Raw genomic sequence first — 17409 nt, forward strand, 5'->3', positions numbered from 1 at the left:
GGGGCCGGTTGAGAGCCTGGGGGACATTTGGAGACCGGGTGAAGGCCTTTGGGAACCCGGTGGTCTTTTGGGAGCTTGATGTGCCTTTGGGGGGCCCGGGGTGGGTCATTGAGGGTCTGGGGGCCGGGTGGGAGCCCTGGGAACCTTTGGGGACCGGGGGGTTCCTTCTGGATTGGGGTATAGGGATTGGAACACTTTGGATCGGGGTAGGGCGATCGGGGCCCTTTGGGGTTGTGGTAGGGGACCTCACAACACTGTTCAATGGAACTTGTGTATGATAACGACCACACTCAAAACCGCTTCTAAAATCATCTTTTAAATCATCTTTTAAATCAACGTCTCTAACGGTTTCGCCGAAATAATTCCATAAGCTGTCTAAAACTGTTTCGCCCAAATAATCCCCTAAAAGTAATTTCTGTGTGTTCCTTTTGTTTGGCATCTCAGTGCTTTCACATTTCAAATTTCTAGGATACCCTTTCCTACGTTAATCTCTTCATCTCATAAATGTTCCTAGCTAAACTATTATGGTTTCGTTAGAATATCAATTTATCTCTCCGACTTAAAGCTCCGTGAAGCCGTATTTAAAAATAGAATTTCTATCTCTTTAGACTCCCGCATAATTCCAAGATAACAAGTGATGTCATTTATGATTCCTGACACTAAAGATCGATGAAGCCCTATTTAAAAATAGAATATTAATTTTTATCTCTGACCTAAAGAACGTTTATCCCTCAGACCTAAGATTAAAGAAGCCTTAGTGTTTCTTAATTCTCCCCTTCGTGAATCAATAATTTCCCCTAGCGATTATGTAAATCAAGTTCTCAGGCCAGGCTAGCCAAACAATCTCATAACATTTGCGTCAAGCATGTCCATTCTCACTGACAACAAACAGTCATAAAACAGGAACATAAATTGCTGTTATCATCCTTAAATGTGACAAAATTCCTGTTTTTTCATTCTCACTGACAAAAACCATAAAAACAGACATAAATGTAAGAAAGTTCCTGTTTTTCAAATGCTCACTGATAAAAACCAAAAAACATTCTTAATTTGATGTTGACATCCGTTAAAAACATCAAATAAATCGAACAACACACATAAACATCAAATAAAAAAACAATAAATGTGAGAAAATTCCTGTTTTTTCAATTGAGAAAATTCCTGTTTTTTCATTCTCAGTGAGAAAACCATAAAACAGACATGAATTGCTGTTGACATCCATAAATGTGAGAAAATTCCTGGTTTTTCATTCTCACTGACAAAAAACATTAAACATCCATGAAAAACATCAAATAAATCGACCAACACACATAACCATCCAAGAAAACATCCATAAATGCGACAAAATTCCTGTTTTTTCATTCACATTGACAAAAACCATAAACCCCGTGGTTCTATGCCCATATATGGTGTTAAAAAAAGTTGTAGGTGGCAGCAGGGGTGAGGGGTGGGGGCTTTAGGGTCACTTCTACTAACATTCGAGAAAGCCATTTAGCCAAAAAAAAGTAAAATTAATATGCAAATTTCGTTTTCATTATTCATGTACCGGTAGCCGAAATCAAAACCTGCATTAATTCAAAAAAGTTCAGAAATCAACAAAAAAAAACAAGTTTTTTTAACTGGAAGTAAGAAGCGACATTACAAATTAAAACGAACAGAAACTATTCTGTATATGAAAGGGACGGTCTCCTCCTCAATGTCTCACTCTTTACTCTAAAGTTTGACTCTTTGTCACAACTCTATTTTTTTAAACAATAAAAAACTTTTCGTATCGACCCAGGGGTTTTAAAATATCAGGAGAGTGTTCATTTTGACGAAAACTAAAAGTTATAGTGCTCTTTTTAAGTGGCCAAAAAGATTGGAGGGCGCCTAAGTCCCCTCCTCCGCTCTTTTTTTCCCAAAATCGTCCGATCAAAATTTTTGAAAATAATTTTGTTCATCATAGTTAAAAGGACAAATAACTGTGCCTTTTGATATAACATGACCCCCCACAGCCCCAGGGGAAAGGTCCTTAACATATAAAATGTACCCGTTGTTTACACATAGTAGCCTATTTGTTATTGGGAAATATGCATAGTTTTCGGTGGGGAGGGACAAATTTTCTGCTGGGGGTTTTTCCATGGGGATGGAATTTTCCATGGAGAGGGAATTTTCCGGGGGCTGAACTTGTCAGGAAAAATTTTACACTGGGGTAATTTGCCAGAATTCCTAAACAAATTCTTTTTATGATTTTTGCTTTCTCTTTTTCGTCTCAGTTTTACGCGTGGAGTTGTTAAGGGTAATTGTCTGGGGTAAATTTTCACCGACATTGAATTTTCTAGAAAATATTCCCATGGGGAGGGGTGTTTCTCTGTGGAAGTGGAGCCTGATTTCCTGGCATTATTTAAAAAACGATCAGAAATGAAATAAAAAAAAAACTTTTTCAACTGAAAGTAAGAAGCAACATTAAAACTTAAATCAAACAGAAATTATTACATATGTGAATGGATTTCCCCCTCCTCAACACCTCGCTCTTTACGCTTAAGTTTGAAGTTTGTCCCAATTCTTTAAGAACGATCCTTGAAACACGAGGGTATTTTAATTAGAACACTAAGAAGCTTTATAAAAATACTAAAAAACTTTAGCGTAAAGAGCGAGGTTTTGAGGAAGGGGCACTCCCCCTCATATACGTAATAATCATTTTAAGTTGCTCCTTACTTTCAATTGAAAAACTTTTTTTTTTATTATTCAATTATCATCACAGGTAACTAAAACCACTAAGCCTCCTTTGGGCCATCAAGACTCCTTACACTACATAAATACTCGTTTATGCAATTACACTAGTGCTACTGGTCACCTGCTAAACAAAGAAGATTTCTAAGAGAAATCGATAAAAATGTGGGCCCACAGCTTCAAACCTGAAATTTCCATACGAAGTAGAAAAACTGTTGTCATTTTTGAATGATGGGATTGTTCCGAGGAAACCTATAGAACTCAGGAAAATGGTTTAGGGGATGATGGTAATCTTGTTCGAAATTTTGAAAATCGACAGGGAAGAAACGATAGATTAGATACTTCCGCATATTTCATGAAGGATGGGAAAAAGTATCCGACTATTTAAATATGAGGAAGATTACACAGAATTGATTCACAAGATCAAAAGATTGAAAGTAAAAAGTTCAAATAAGGATATATCCAGAGTTTTGCTGCATTTTTGATTGTTCTTCCTCAGGAGAAACCCCTATGATAAGATTATCAGAAATAATTTTAACTTTTTTGCTGAATTTACTTATTTGAATTAAACTTTAAGGAAATAATTGTTTTAAGAACCTCAGCAGGTATATGGAAGCTATTTGAACCTTTTATGTTTTTGCTGTTGGTTGGTTGTTGTGTTGGTTGGTTGTTGGTTGGTTGTGAGTAACATTATACTCACAAAACAAATTAAACCTGAAAGCATAAAGCATATATAATCTTTTTTGTGTATACAGTTTTTCTGTGACTATGGTGATATGTAGTTGAGACTGAAGACGCATTAATCAAACAGATCGTGGTAACGAACTGTAAGTAAGGAGCGACCCGGCTCAATAGTAACCGACACTTTAAAAAACAGGATTTTGATACCAATGGATACATCAAAAGAATCAGCTTTTAATACTGATTTCAAAGATATAAGTTTCATCAAGCGTAGTCCTACCCATCAAAAGTTACTAGATAAAAGTTAGACTTTTTCTCACAACTCTATTTTTTAAAACAATAAAAAACTTTAGCGTAAAGAGCGAGGCGTTGAGGAGGGGACAGCCCCTTTCATATACGGAATAATTTCTGTTCATTTTAAGTTTTAATGTTGCTCCTTACTTTAAGTTTAAAAAACTTGTTTTTTTTATTTAATTTATACAGAAACAGATGGTGCTACAACAGAAAACAGATGGTGGGTAAACAGTGAATTTTCTTCTATGTCACCAGGAGGATGTTACAAGTATGCCAAGAATTTTCTAAGGTATAAGATGCACTTTGGATACACGTTAAGATACACTTCTTACGCATTTTGGTCGAAAAACACAGCTACCTGGTGATTTATTACTTTGAAATACACAAATGTTCCTCCCCTATGGCTTTACAGCTGTAAAGCATTGCCAGTAAAGATTGATTCGCAGTGCCATTGTGTTACGTAAGTCGCTTTACAGCTGCTGTAAAGCAGCGGTAGCAAAGTTTGTTTCACAATCCCGTTGTGTAACGTAAGTAACTTAACGTAAGAATGGATCAAGTGTAGATTGCTATGTGCCTTACTTAAACTAGTGTGACAGGCTTACTTAGCCAGTGCAAAACCATACTAGCCTGTGCTTACCTATGATTGTAAGAGCATAGTAGCATAATGCTGTAGGAGCATAATGTAAAAGCATGAAGTAGCATAATTACTGCAAGCGCTTAAGAAAGAGATGTTTATTTAAGAAATTTGACGGTTTCGGCAGCACTAATACTGCTAAGTGTAATTAATAGCAATAAGATAAAACAGTGGAAGATGCAGACATCATGTGTTTTGACAAGATCCTTGTACTTTTCATTCGATGTCATCAGTAAAGGCTTTCGACGGTATTTGAAGCAGGCAAAATCAGTTGTTTAGGCCTGCTTCCCTATTATCTCCCAGGTTTCCTTGAACATTTAACCCTATTTGTTTGATACCTGGTGGCTGTTTCCTCCTCACGAATTGCAATTTTTATTTTTCCATATTATCTTACATCAGCATCGAAAACGTGGTACAATTGTGCCGTTTTTTATTCAATTGAGAGGTCCTGGTACAATATAGCACATTTGGAAATTTTGTGGTACTTGCTCCTTTCTTACTCGGATATCTGTTCAAGTTTTAGTTTATCGAAAGTTTTCTTTTGGTTACCGCAAATTCTTAACATGCAATACAAATGGTACATATTAATGTTTTGCGCGACAATTTTAGTCCGAAAACTGATACAATTTATTTTAAAGCGTTGACAACGCTGTCTTACATACTATGCTAATAGCAACTCACTGCAGCATGAAGCCACCCTTAGCTTACATAGCTGCACACGCTCTTCCGATATCTAATATCTATTCTGGTAATAGATCTATGGCTGAGAGTTAAAGTGGGATTACGATGGAGAATCATCAAACCTTCCATCTTTCTCCTTTAAACACCACAAACTTATTATATATATATATATATATATATATATATATATATATATATATATATATATATATATATATATATATATATATATATATATATATATATATATATATATATATATATATATATATATATATATATATATATATATATATATATATATATATATATATATATATATATATATATATATATATATATATATATATATATATATATATATATATATATTTCGTAAACAAGTAAATTTGTTTCTTAGACTCTGCTGGTATGTAATACAGATTGTTCATTTTTTTTTACGATAACATTGACGATTTATCTTTATGCAGAAATCAACCTGAGAGAATTCAGGTTCTTATGACCACTCGCAAGTTAAACATAAGTCTTGTTACTTAAAATAGTGGAAATGTAAGCAATCTGAAAAAAAAAATTAAAATAAAACCAGTAAATGACTGTATGCTTTCATGCGCAGGATGATTTGTTTTTCTTTTTTTTTAATATATCTGATATTTCCTATTGAAATCCCTTTATTTGCAACTGAAATCCAATGACTGCTATCCAAATCTGTTTTTTTCTGTGTGGCCATAAATATAACTATTTATACGTTAACACAAAATTGTATGACCTAAAGCAGCTGCAAATGTAAATATTTCATTCTATAAGCAAACTAAAATTAAATATTAAGAACAAAATGAAACAAATCCCGGCTCATGGAGACCGAACATTAAAAAATGTGTTTTGAGGAAAAAACTGTCAAGTTAGAAAAACTTGTTATTGAAATCTGATTCAGGAATGGTAACTATTTTCTCGGTACGAGAATAAATTTACGGAATTCCGAAAAGAGATTGAAACCTCTCGGAAATCGTAGCGGATTCAAATAAAAAATATACCAGTAAAATAACCATGTTCTAATACCTTGTCCTGAGGTTTTCAGCAACCTCCCCCCTATTTTAAAATCTCTATATCTTATTCTGTGTAACACTGATGTGTGTAAAATTATTTTCTCCGGTGCTAGTTTGGGACTGGAAGATCGCAAAAAACTGTTTAAGAGGTCATTTAGAAGTTAATGCTTATGTCTACGCAAATTTTTATAAATAGATCTTAATAAGAACATCGTAAAGAGCAATACGGCACCAAAAAGGACACCCTTTCGTACCGTTTCTGGAATTAAAAGGCTGGGGAGTATAACAAGAAAAAAACTGCCTAAAGAAACAAAAAATTATTTAAATTTGGCACAGGAATAACAACTGTTTTTTGTGTTTATCTTAAAAGCAAAAGTTAATCACCAACACAATTTTCGGAAACAAAGAGCTTGAAACGCTGAATTCCTAACACAAGTGGATTTACATCCTTTTATAACGGAGCGGCTTAAACTTTTTGTTTTGCAAAATCAACTCCCCCTCCTTAAAAAAACATTGTTAAGACCTTTAAATATTAATTCTAATTCAGCTACTATAATAAAAAAAAAAACTGTCCAAAGTTTTGAACGAAATTTCCACCATTGAACAATAGACGGAAATAGGACAAATTAATTCCTTTCAAAGTTTTACGATTGCTGATTCCTTCCCATTATTTTATCATTTTTCATTCATTGCAGCTGTACTTCTGTTGTCATTTCTAAGAAGAATTTTACTACCATTTTGCAAGTGTTTAGTTCATGGATTTTTCTTTCAAATTCTGCATCATTATTTATATAGCTATGCATAAAAAATTAATTTTCTGTGGTGGATTTCTGTTAAAAAATCATTTTTGTCTAGTTTGGTTTAAAATAGTGAAAAAAAGAAAAGAATATATAGTCAGTGTCATTTGTTTTACAGTAAAAAATTTAATTATAAATAAATTAAGGTACATCACAATTCATTCAAAAGTACAAACAAACTAATTCCAGTTCGATGTCTTGCTAAACATGAATGTGCCTGTTCGTCTCAGCACCTCCGTATTAGATGTCAATAGATTCTTATAAGCTTGTCTGTATTCCGAACTCATAACTACATAAACAATAGGATTAATACACGTCGTCATGTATATTAGTAAATAACTAATAATGTTCAGTTCAACCCTATTTTGACCCTTCCCCATCAATTTAACAATGGTTATTGGCATGTAACATACAAAGAACGAGACAAATATCACAAGGATCATTTGCAGCAGTCTTTTATCTTTAGAACTTAACCTTCCTGAATTTGGGACACGAATGACACTTAGTCTCCTCAATGGACCTTGGCCAAACAGATTCATGTTCCTTAAATTACTCTTATCAGAACAATTAGAAAGTGCCGGCGAACCAGTTCTAGGGCGAATCGGGTCAGCTTTAATTGAAACTAAGCTGGAACTTCGCCGAGATAGTTCGCGGTGTAATTTATCAGTTTCAAAATGTGCGCTTGAATCTGATGCGCGACGTTTCATCGAAGCTGTATAATTTAGAGGAGTGGTCGGTGACAGAAGATACTCGGAATGAATTTTATTATGAGAACCGCTTTGGTCACATGTCTCATCATCCATGGCCTCCACTGCTTCACTCCCTTTATCTACTTCAATACGAATTGAAGAATGTTTATCTTTGAATAGGAGGACAGTATTCAGTGGGCGATGACGAATTACTGAAGGCCTATATAAAGGCTTAACGATATCATTATCACTAGTACCACTAGATTTTGTGCTTTCACTAACTCGTTGACTTTCATCACTGCCAGAGACACTTTCTAATGGCCTTGAAGTTTTCATTTCGTCTATGCGCCTCACTGAGGCTTTCGACTGACTTGCACGAGAGGCTGCCGCTGCTTTCCTTACAATCCAAAATATTCTCGCATAACACACAATTATAGCAAGGCATGGTAAAACAAAAGCTACTATAAAAAGTGTTTCCTTTGGAGAACGTCCGTTATCATCAAACAAAATAGAACAGCTTCCAATTGACAGGTCGAGGCCGAATTTCCCCCATTTCCCCATTAGCACTGGAATGAGGGAACAAAAACAGGCTATCCACGTAACCAAAATCATGAGAATTAAATTCTTTCTGGTGTACAATCTGAAAAGAAAGTAAAAAGCTGTTACTAACAAAGAAATCTCCACTGCCGTAATGTGCAAAGGCACCATGTCTCTAGTTAAAAGTTTAAATATCACGACAACTTATTTGTAGAGTTTCAAAAGGACACTGAATCAAACTTTGAACTTGTGTTGTTGAGCCTTGGAAATGGAAATCTATGATAAAGTTTTCTGTTGATAACCAGCTTCTTTCTTCCCCTCTTTTCAAACACTCAGTGATAGCAAATTGTAAATTTAAAATGACACGTGTCTCTAGTAACCGAAATTCTAGAAAATAGAAATATGGTAACACTAAATATGTCCAAAGCATCTCATTTTTATGGTAAATCCGAAAATAAAAACATTCGTTATATTAAAACTTACCGAAAAGTAATAAGCCTGATAAAATTTGCTTAATTTAGGAGAAGGGCAATAGTACCCCCTAAAAGTGATGTGATTTTGAGTAAAATTGTAGAATCATGCTGAGCATTTTCTTGAATCCTAATGCAGCGGTTTTAAGTTCCTCTGTTCAAAAACAAGAAATATGGCATTTTATTTATTTGGGTGCGAGTTTATTTATTTATTCTTTCCACAGAAGCGATCATACAGGAATAGCTGTCATAGAACAACGGATGGGGGCTCATTTGAACGAAAATTAAGTTTTATTGTTTTTAGTTTCCTGTGGCATGGTCTCTTTAAAAAGAGACCATGCCACAGGAAACTGCCGATTTCTGCCATTTTGTGCTGCAAAACAGGATGTATGGCCCAAACAAGGCCTCGACGCAGAAAGTTAAAGCTCTAAAAACCAATTGGCTTAGAGTAAAGAAAAACCATTAGCCTCCAAGTTTCAGACAATGTGCTGCCATATGATGACACATTCGTCCCTAAGCATGTACACAATTTACAAAAAATGACTGGCTATTAAACAGTTCGTGGTAACGAACTGTAAGTAAGGAGCGACCCAGCTCAATGGTAACCGAAACTCTAGAAAACGGGTTTTTGATACCAATAGATACATCAAAAAAATCAGATTTCAATGCTGATTTCAAATATATAACTTTTATCAAGTTTAGTGCTACCCATCGAAAGTTACGCGCCTGAGAAAATTTGGCTGATTTTCAAAAAAGGGGGAAAGACCCCCTAAAAAATATAGAACCTTAATGAAAATCACACCATCATATTCAGCGTATCAGAGAACCCTACTGTAGAGGTTTCAAGCTCCTATCTACAAAAATGTGGAATTCTCCATTTTTTCAAGATGAAAGATCATGGAGTTTATTTGTTTTTTTGTTGTTTTTTTTTCCCCAGGGGTGTTCGAATCGACCCAGTGATCCTAGAATATCGTGGGAGGATTCATTGGAACGGAAATTAAAAGTTCTAGTGCCCTTTTTAGGTGACCAAAAAAAATGAAGGGCAACTAGGCCCCCTCCCACGCTCATTTTTTTCACAAAGTCACCCGATCAAAATTTTGAGATAGCCATTTTGTTCAGTATGGTCGAAAATATGATAACTATGTCTTTTAGGATGATTTGATCCCCCGAAGTGTACGGGGGGAGGGCTAAAAGTTATGAACTTTACCCAATGTTAACATATAGTATTGGTTATTGGGAAGTATACAGACGTTTTCAGGAGGGTTTTTTTCTGGTAGTGGGGGGTGTGTGTCGGGGGTTATGTTGGAGGATCTGTCCATGAAGGAAGTTTTCATGGGGGAAGGGAAATTTTCCACGAAGGGGGCGTTGGACTTGCCAGCATTATTTATTGGTTATTGGGAAGTATACAGACATTTTCAGGAAGGATTTTTTTCTGGAGGGGGGCTGGAGGAGGGGGTTACTCGGGAGAATCTTTCCTTGGAGGATGTTTTTTTGGGGTAAGGGATATTTCTATGAAGGGGGCGCCTGATTTCCAAGCATTATTTAAAAAACGATCAGAAATTAAATTAAAAAAAAAACAAGTTTTTTCAACTGAAAATAAGAAGCAACATTAGAACTGAAAACGAACAGAAATTATAACGTATATGAGGGGGTTCTCTCCCAAGTCAATACCTCACTCTTTACGCTACAGTTTTTTTAGTGCTTTCAAAAGAGCTATATATTATATTTAAACGGCTTTTGTGGTTCTTATGCTTGTTAATTTAAAATTTGTTTAACTTGTAACGTAAATAATGTCTTATCGACTAAGGGAAGATCGCTCTTATATACGTAATAACATATAGTTAATAAAAAAAAAACAATAAAAAACCAAGCGATACGCCTCAATAGTAAGCGAAACTTTTAAAAACGGAATTTTGGTGTCAATAAATGTTTCAAAAGAATGGGTTTATAATGCTGATTCTAAATATATAAATTTTATTAAGTTTAGCATTACTCATCAAAGGCTACGAGCCTGAGAAAATTTACCCGATTTTTTAAAGAGGGGGGAAACATCCCCTACAAGTGAAAGAATTTTAATGAAAATCACACCGTCAGATTCAGTGTATCAGAAAACCCTATTACATAGGTTTCAAGCTCATATCTGCAAAAATCTGCAACTTTGTTTTTTTTTGCCAGAAGAAAAATATACGAATATAGAAGTTAGTTACGTAAGTTAATTTGTAAATTACGTCATAACCAAATTTAGAGACATCCATTTAACAAAAGAAAAGTAAAATTTTTATGCAAATTTGTTTACTTATTCAATGACGGTGAGCCACAATAAAAGCTGCATTAACTAAAAAACGATCAGAAGTTAAATAAAAAAACAAGTTTTTTAAACTGAAAGTAAGGAGCGACATTAAAACTTAAAACGAACAGAAATTATTCCGTATATGAAAGGGGCTGTCCCCTCCTCAACGCCTCGCTCTTTACGCTAAAGTTTGACTCTGTCTCACAACTTTATTTTTTAAAACAATAAAACACTCTGGCGTAAAGAGCGAAGAGTTGAGGAGGGGACAGCCCATTTCATATACGGAATAATCTCTGTTCGTTTTAAGTTTTAATGTCGCTCCTTACTTTCAGTTTAAAAAACTTGTTTTTTTTATTTAATTTTCATGTAAAACGTTTATAGCATACGGTATTACTAATGTTTATATGGCATTATATTGCTGAAAATCAGTTTCTGGGGTAGGGTGGAACGTCATTGGGCATTTGAGAAGGTCGGGTGGAATTTCTAGGGTCAAAATCTTCAATTTTTTGTGCGAGGTCCTTCCAAACAAAGTGGCGACCTCTAGCATCTTCTCATTTGGTATTATATATTTGAACTAAGTCTTTAATATGGATGTCAACGGGAGGGTGACCCCCATATTACTGCAGAAATATTGTCAGTAAAAAATAAAAACAATATTGATATGATACAATCAGGAGAATGGAAAACCTGTCAAGATAAGAACAGATCATAGTGAAAATTGAAGGGCACCGACAGTTAGTTTTACGTAAATCTGTCTGTATTGGTAAGATTTTCATTAAGTAATTACTCTTTTATTATTTTCTTTGTTGAAGTGGTTCAATGGCTACTTTTTGTATCAAATGTCAAATCACGTGCTCACCTTCACAGAAGCCAAAGGGGGGAGGGACATTTTCCCAGAATTAATATGTTTGAATTGAATCCTCCTCTAAAATTTAAGCTTTACCTTCAGAAAAATTGTTGTAACAGGTCAAGACTCTCTTAAAAATTTTAAGAACTCATCATTTTCAATGGCTATTTTTATTTCCGGTGCATTGTTATGCAGAAGTTAAACTTTAGCATAAAAGCCATCGCCAGATTGAACGGGGGCTACCTTAATATAGGGGCTTCACCGCCGGGCCCCAGCGCTCGGCAGGCTTTTATATATGGATTCTCATTGTCGCTTGTCTTCTAACCGCAAACAATTTGAGACAATTTGCTGCTTTTTCCCACTGCGGTCTTTTCAAATATATTTGATTATTAAAGCATGTACGCTTTCTAACAACAATATCGACTAAGTATCAAACTTTTGTCTTTTTTAAGGTTTTTGAATTGTTGTAATCTCTTGTTAAAATATATACAAATATTCTTGCAAATACCAGCCGTCGGGCCCCGGCACTCGGCTAAGCTTCAAATTTTAGATTTTCTTTTTTAAGGTTTTTGAATTTTTGTGATCCCTTATCAAAATATATGCAAATATTTTTGTAATTACCAGTTTTTGTAATTGCCAATTTTCCCGAAAAAATATGGAGCTGTTTTAGGGAAAAAATACATACATGCATACACAAATATACAATTATTGCTAATTTATATATATATATATATATATATATATATATATATATATATATATATATATATATATATATATATATATATATATATATATATATATAAATATATATATATATATATATATATATATATATATATATAAATGTATATATATATTCTGTATAAGAGGAGGGATTTGGCCCTCTCAACCCCCTACTCTTTACAAAAAATCAAAACCGAACTCTTTTATAGAAGAATAATGTGAAATTTCTTTTCTTTTTTCGTCAATGCCTCGAGAATAGAAAGGTTTATTTATTTGAATTTGCAACAATTAAATATTTAGTTTCAGCGTTTTGAATGGTAATCAGTGAGTAAAACTCCTATAATCCCCAACTGGTTATATTTTCTGTACTTTAAAATGCTTTCAGTAAAGTACTAGTTGAACTTTAGCTTAAAGCATTGAGGTTGAAAGGGTGATAGTTCTTCCTATATACAGGATGATTTCTCTTCTTTTTGAATTTTAACGTTGCTCTTTACTTGCATTTAAAAAGCTTGTTTTGTTATTCTTTTGTTTAATTTTACTAAATACCTGTATGGGTGTTTTTTAAATTGTTTTTCGCATTTATAGTTTTACTCACATTCATGTTTCTTGACAGCAATAAAATTTTCACTAAAAAGTTGTTACTCAAAAGATACTCGACTTTCTACCCCTGTAAGTTTTTCTTTTTTAAAAGTTTTTCTTTTTTTATGCAAATTCCTTTTTGAATAAATGTTAGCTGTTCTCAAGCACTAACGATGTTGTTTTCCATCTTAAACAATAGACAAAAGAGAAATGTAGGATTTCCTCCTTGAACAAGTAAGAAATCATGCTAAAAGCCCTTAATAGCTTTTTGATTCTAATTCAAAGTTTCTAGGTAAAACTTTCGTAGCCTATAATGTTTCTGACCTTAGTTGAAGATGGAAAACACAAAAAGTGGAAGATTGGCTCTTAATTCACAAATGGTCTGTACTATGTCAAAGTATGTTTGTCAATATACCCCAACTTAGTGTGCTTATGTTTCCATGATTTTATTTCATTTAATAATAAAGAACTGAGTATGAGCCCAAAGATGAGTCGGCCAAAAAAATTTCAAACTGATAAGGTTTTATCTGAGAAAGAAAAAAAATAAGCAACACCATCTATGGCTACAAAGCAAAGTCCGGAAGTTAATTATGAAAGTTAAATGAAAATATTGACTGAATTCACATTTTTGATCAATCAAAAATAAAAGAATCATTTTTTACTATGTCAAGCAATATTTCTGCACGATTTTTTAGCTAGCCCATGTTTTGAACGCCAACTTAGTCCTATTGATTCATAATAAATGCAAAAAAGTTATAAAAAAAAACTTAACAATCTGCCTACTTTTTACAAATTTTAGGTCAGATCCGAGTAAATCAAGGTATTTAATTGAAAAATGAGTTTTATTAGATAAACACTCATCTTGTTTTGAATTTTTCTCGTTGGATTGGTAAAACGTTCCGTCTATACAAACAAATATACTACTGTTAATAACAACTCACTGCAGTAACAAACTGCCAGAGGTTAAAAAACAAAACGATTTACCTAGTTCTGAAGATTTTCAGGTCAGATCCGAATAAATCAACGTCTTTAATTGAAAACTAAATTTGATTAAATAAAGACTAAGCTCGTTTTTAATTTTTCTAGGTTGGCTTGGTAAAAAAAAGTTCTGTGCATACAAGCAAGTACTGCTGTTACTAATAACTCACTGCAGCAACAAGGTGGGTGAGTTCAACGCAGATGCGCATAGCTCCTCCAACCTAATCTATTCAAAGCTTTACTCTTTGTTCCTCCATATGGAGCTCCAACATTCCTTTTTACGACCTTTTTTCATCCTACTCAAAGATGAACAGTTGTTAAATCCCCAAACAGATGGTCAAAAAGCACGATCTTTGGTAATTTGCGATCCTTCATCCGTAAAAATGACCTAGCCGTCTTAATCTTTGTTTATTATAGCCCCAGAAAGTGGGCTATAATAGCCCTATTCATTTAGCCCTATTCATTGTTGTTTGATAAAAAAAATTGTTTGTTTCATCATAGCTCTTTTCGTTTGTTGTTTGATACACAAAATTGTTTGGTATACAGGCAGTCAAACGAGTACATAAAACTATCCTTAAGCAATTCCTCTCGAAAACATCAAGCACATCTCCCCTAACCTTAAGAAGAGTCCATGCTTTAAGAGTCGTACTTGTATGCTGTCATTACCGCGGCTTCCAATATTCTATTTTTATTTTGAAGACTTATCCTTTTATATTTGCAAACTTTTTTCAACTTGGAGAGCTATTTTTTAACTGGGAAAACCCAACTTGGCTCTCATCAGAAAAAAATCTCACTAGACTATCTGGGTTATATCTGTCGACAGTTTATCATTAGAGAAACTCCGTTTCGTCAATTTTTTTTTCGACCCGAAGGAAAATCTTCTTGACGTATAGATTTCACTTACGAAAATCAAAATTATCCATAAATTCCTTCTTCTTTAGAATGTGTGTCGATACAGCTTGGCCTGAACCAATGTATAATATTTCTAACAGCCATAAGTTTTCTAACAATGCTTACCTTTTTTCGATTTATTGATATATCAGGTCCAATAGCTGGTTACACATTTAGGTGTGGGCTTAGAGATTCGTAAGGATATAGGCATTATAAGAATGTAGGATATAGGATATGTGACTGACCAATGATAATTTATCATTCCTTATTATTTTCTTTCCAAAATACTATATAAAAGAAAAACTGATCCATTTTCATTGCTGTAAGTAAAGAAATGACTGAATATTAGCCCCTTTTTCAGTTCATGTAAAATACAAGTGACGGAATTTGCTTGAAGGAACCACAGTGTTGGCCCTTTTTTACAATTAATGAAAAAATATAAGTGGCTGAATTCTGTGTTATACTATTGTAGAATAAAATTGATAATAAATAAGATATGATCTTTAATGTAATTTGACTCCTGGATGCGGACCCGTAATTCTGACCAATATTGTTTCCAATAAACCTAGTCGAATGAAACACTCTCTAATGTTTTGGATTCTTTTATTCTTCTTCTTGCTGAATAGTCAAAGTGAGATTTTTCGATCTTATCTTTCTGTCATATTTGAAGCATTGCTCGAGCTGATTATGAATATTTTCTTTTTTAGAAATAAAAAGGCTTTGTGCTAATAATATTATAAGTCATGGACCCTTAGCTTAATATTTGCATATTCGGGCTATTTTGTTCAGGTTTTTCATTTTCTTTTCTTTATTCTTTGTATCCTTTTGGAACTGTCAAGGGTTTCGATTAGCCAAATGTTCACTCCTGTCAGCAATGGACTGTCTTAAACCCCAATCTTTGTTTGTAGGCCTATGGGTGATTTTAATATTGATCTGCTGAATTCAGATGGCCGTGTTGATTTTCTTAACATAATGTTGTCGTCTTATTTATACCCTTTAGTATCAATTCCCGCGAAAATAACGCAGTCTTTGGCAACTCTAATAGATAATATTTTTGTTGATGGCTAATTATTAAAAGATTTTTTGGCTGACGTTCTTATTAATTATGGATCAGACCACCTTATGTTGATGGCAAACTTGAAGTTTTAAATATCAGGCCACCAAAAAATGAGCTTAAATATCGAAATTTATCAGAAAATAGTTTAAGAAAACTAGCTGAAAATTTAGACATGTTGATTTTTCGGATGTTTTTAAAAGTAATTGTGCAAATGAGGCTTAAAATTTTTTTCTGGATGCATTTCTTATGGAGTTTGACAAGTGTTGTACAATTAAATAGGTAAGTAAGAAAAAATATATTCCAAGGAAGGAATGGATGACGACTGGTATCCTTGCTTATGTAAAAATGAAGAATAATTTGTATAAAGATTATTTAAAGGATCAGAAACTCCAGATTTTCAAAGAATACCGAAATGGACTGAAATAAAAAAGTATATTGAAAAATCATATTATGAAAAGAAACTAGATCAAATTAAAGGAAATATGAAGAAGATCTGGATAAAAATTAAGGAAGTACTGGGCCATAAAAAAGAAAAGGAGCAAATAAAAAAGGTGACTTGATGAAATTGTTAATGATCCGAAACAAATCGCAGAAAATTATGCAAGTAATTTTCAGAGGAAGGTTTAAAGCTGTGCCAAGAAGCTGTTAAAAGATCATTAAGCCCCCCTGTCCCCAAACTACCACCTTGAAATGTAACTTCTGAATTCCTGTTTACGTAATGTGAAGAAAGTGAAATAAATGAAATGATTACGAAATGAAATCACAATCTTGTAGAATTGATGAAGTGTCATTAAAAATAGTTGAAGCAATTCAAAAAATTGTCATCCTTATTTTAGTTTATTTAATAAACTTGCCACTTGAAAAGGATACTTTTCCAGAAAGGCTTAAATTGGCACGTGTATGACTCCTTCGTAAAGGAAAGTCAAAAAATGACCTGAGCAATTTAGATCCAGGAGCAGGATTTACTTTGCAAAACGCAGTTCGGTTTTCGGAACCATTTTAAAATTGGTTGATTCGGTGAATGATAAATTTGATAATGGTCTAATACCGGTAGCATTATTGTTAGACACTAAAAAAGCATTGATGTTACTGATCATCACACTTTACTTCAGATTGTCAAGTCAATAGCGACAGATAACATACCTCTAAATGGTTTCCCTCCTATTCTAACAATAAAGCTCGAGATCTTTATAACGTAAACCTTACATCCTAGCGCCATTTTATACCCTGTGGAGTGCCACAAGGGTCAATACTGGAACCCCTACTTTTTTATCTATGTTGACCAGGAAAAATATTATTTCTCTGGAGCCAACGTAATACTTTTTGCAGACGATACGCTTCTTTTTGTTGCATGTGAAACTCTACTTTGTTTACAAAAATGGAAACAGCTCTCACTGAATTTGTCTCATGGGCTGATTCGAACTATTGAACACTGAATTATAGTAAGACAAATTATGTATTATTTTCTAGAATATCATCAATTCAAACTGATTCAAAATTAAA

At 33.7% G+C, this 17409-nt stretch overlaps 1 protein-coding gene across 6 annotated transcripts in view; it reads right to left on the reverse strand.

Moving 5' to 3' along the window:
• Positions 1 to 6954: 6954 nt before the first annotated feature.
• LOC148950065 (G protein-coupled receptor moody-like) overlaps positions 6955 to 17409 on the reverse strand; it is a 343869-nt gene continuing 333414 nt past the window's right edge. For all 6 annotated transcript variants that reach the window (XM_089092107.1, XM_089092103.1, XM_089092104.1 and 3 more), the window contains one exon: positions 6955 to 8171. In XM_089092107.1, the coding sequence (XP_088948233.1) occupies positions 7022 to 8171 (1150 nt within the window). In that variant the 3' untranslated portion in view covers positions 6955 to 7021. The remainder of the gene's footprint in view (positions 8172 to 17409) is intronic.

This window comes from Artemia sp. Qi Xiang Cuo, chromosome 7 (assembly GCF_049724085.1).
Source record: "Artemia sp. Qi Xiang Cuo chromosome 7, ASM4972408v1, whole genome shotgun sequence".
NCBI classification, from domain to species: domain Eukaryota; kingdom Metazoa; phylum Arthropoda; class Branchiopoda; order Anostraca; family Artemiidae; genus Artemia; species Artemia sp. Qi Xiang Cuo.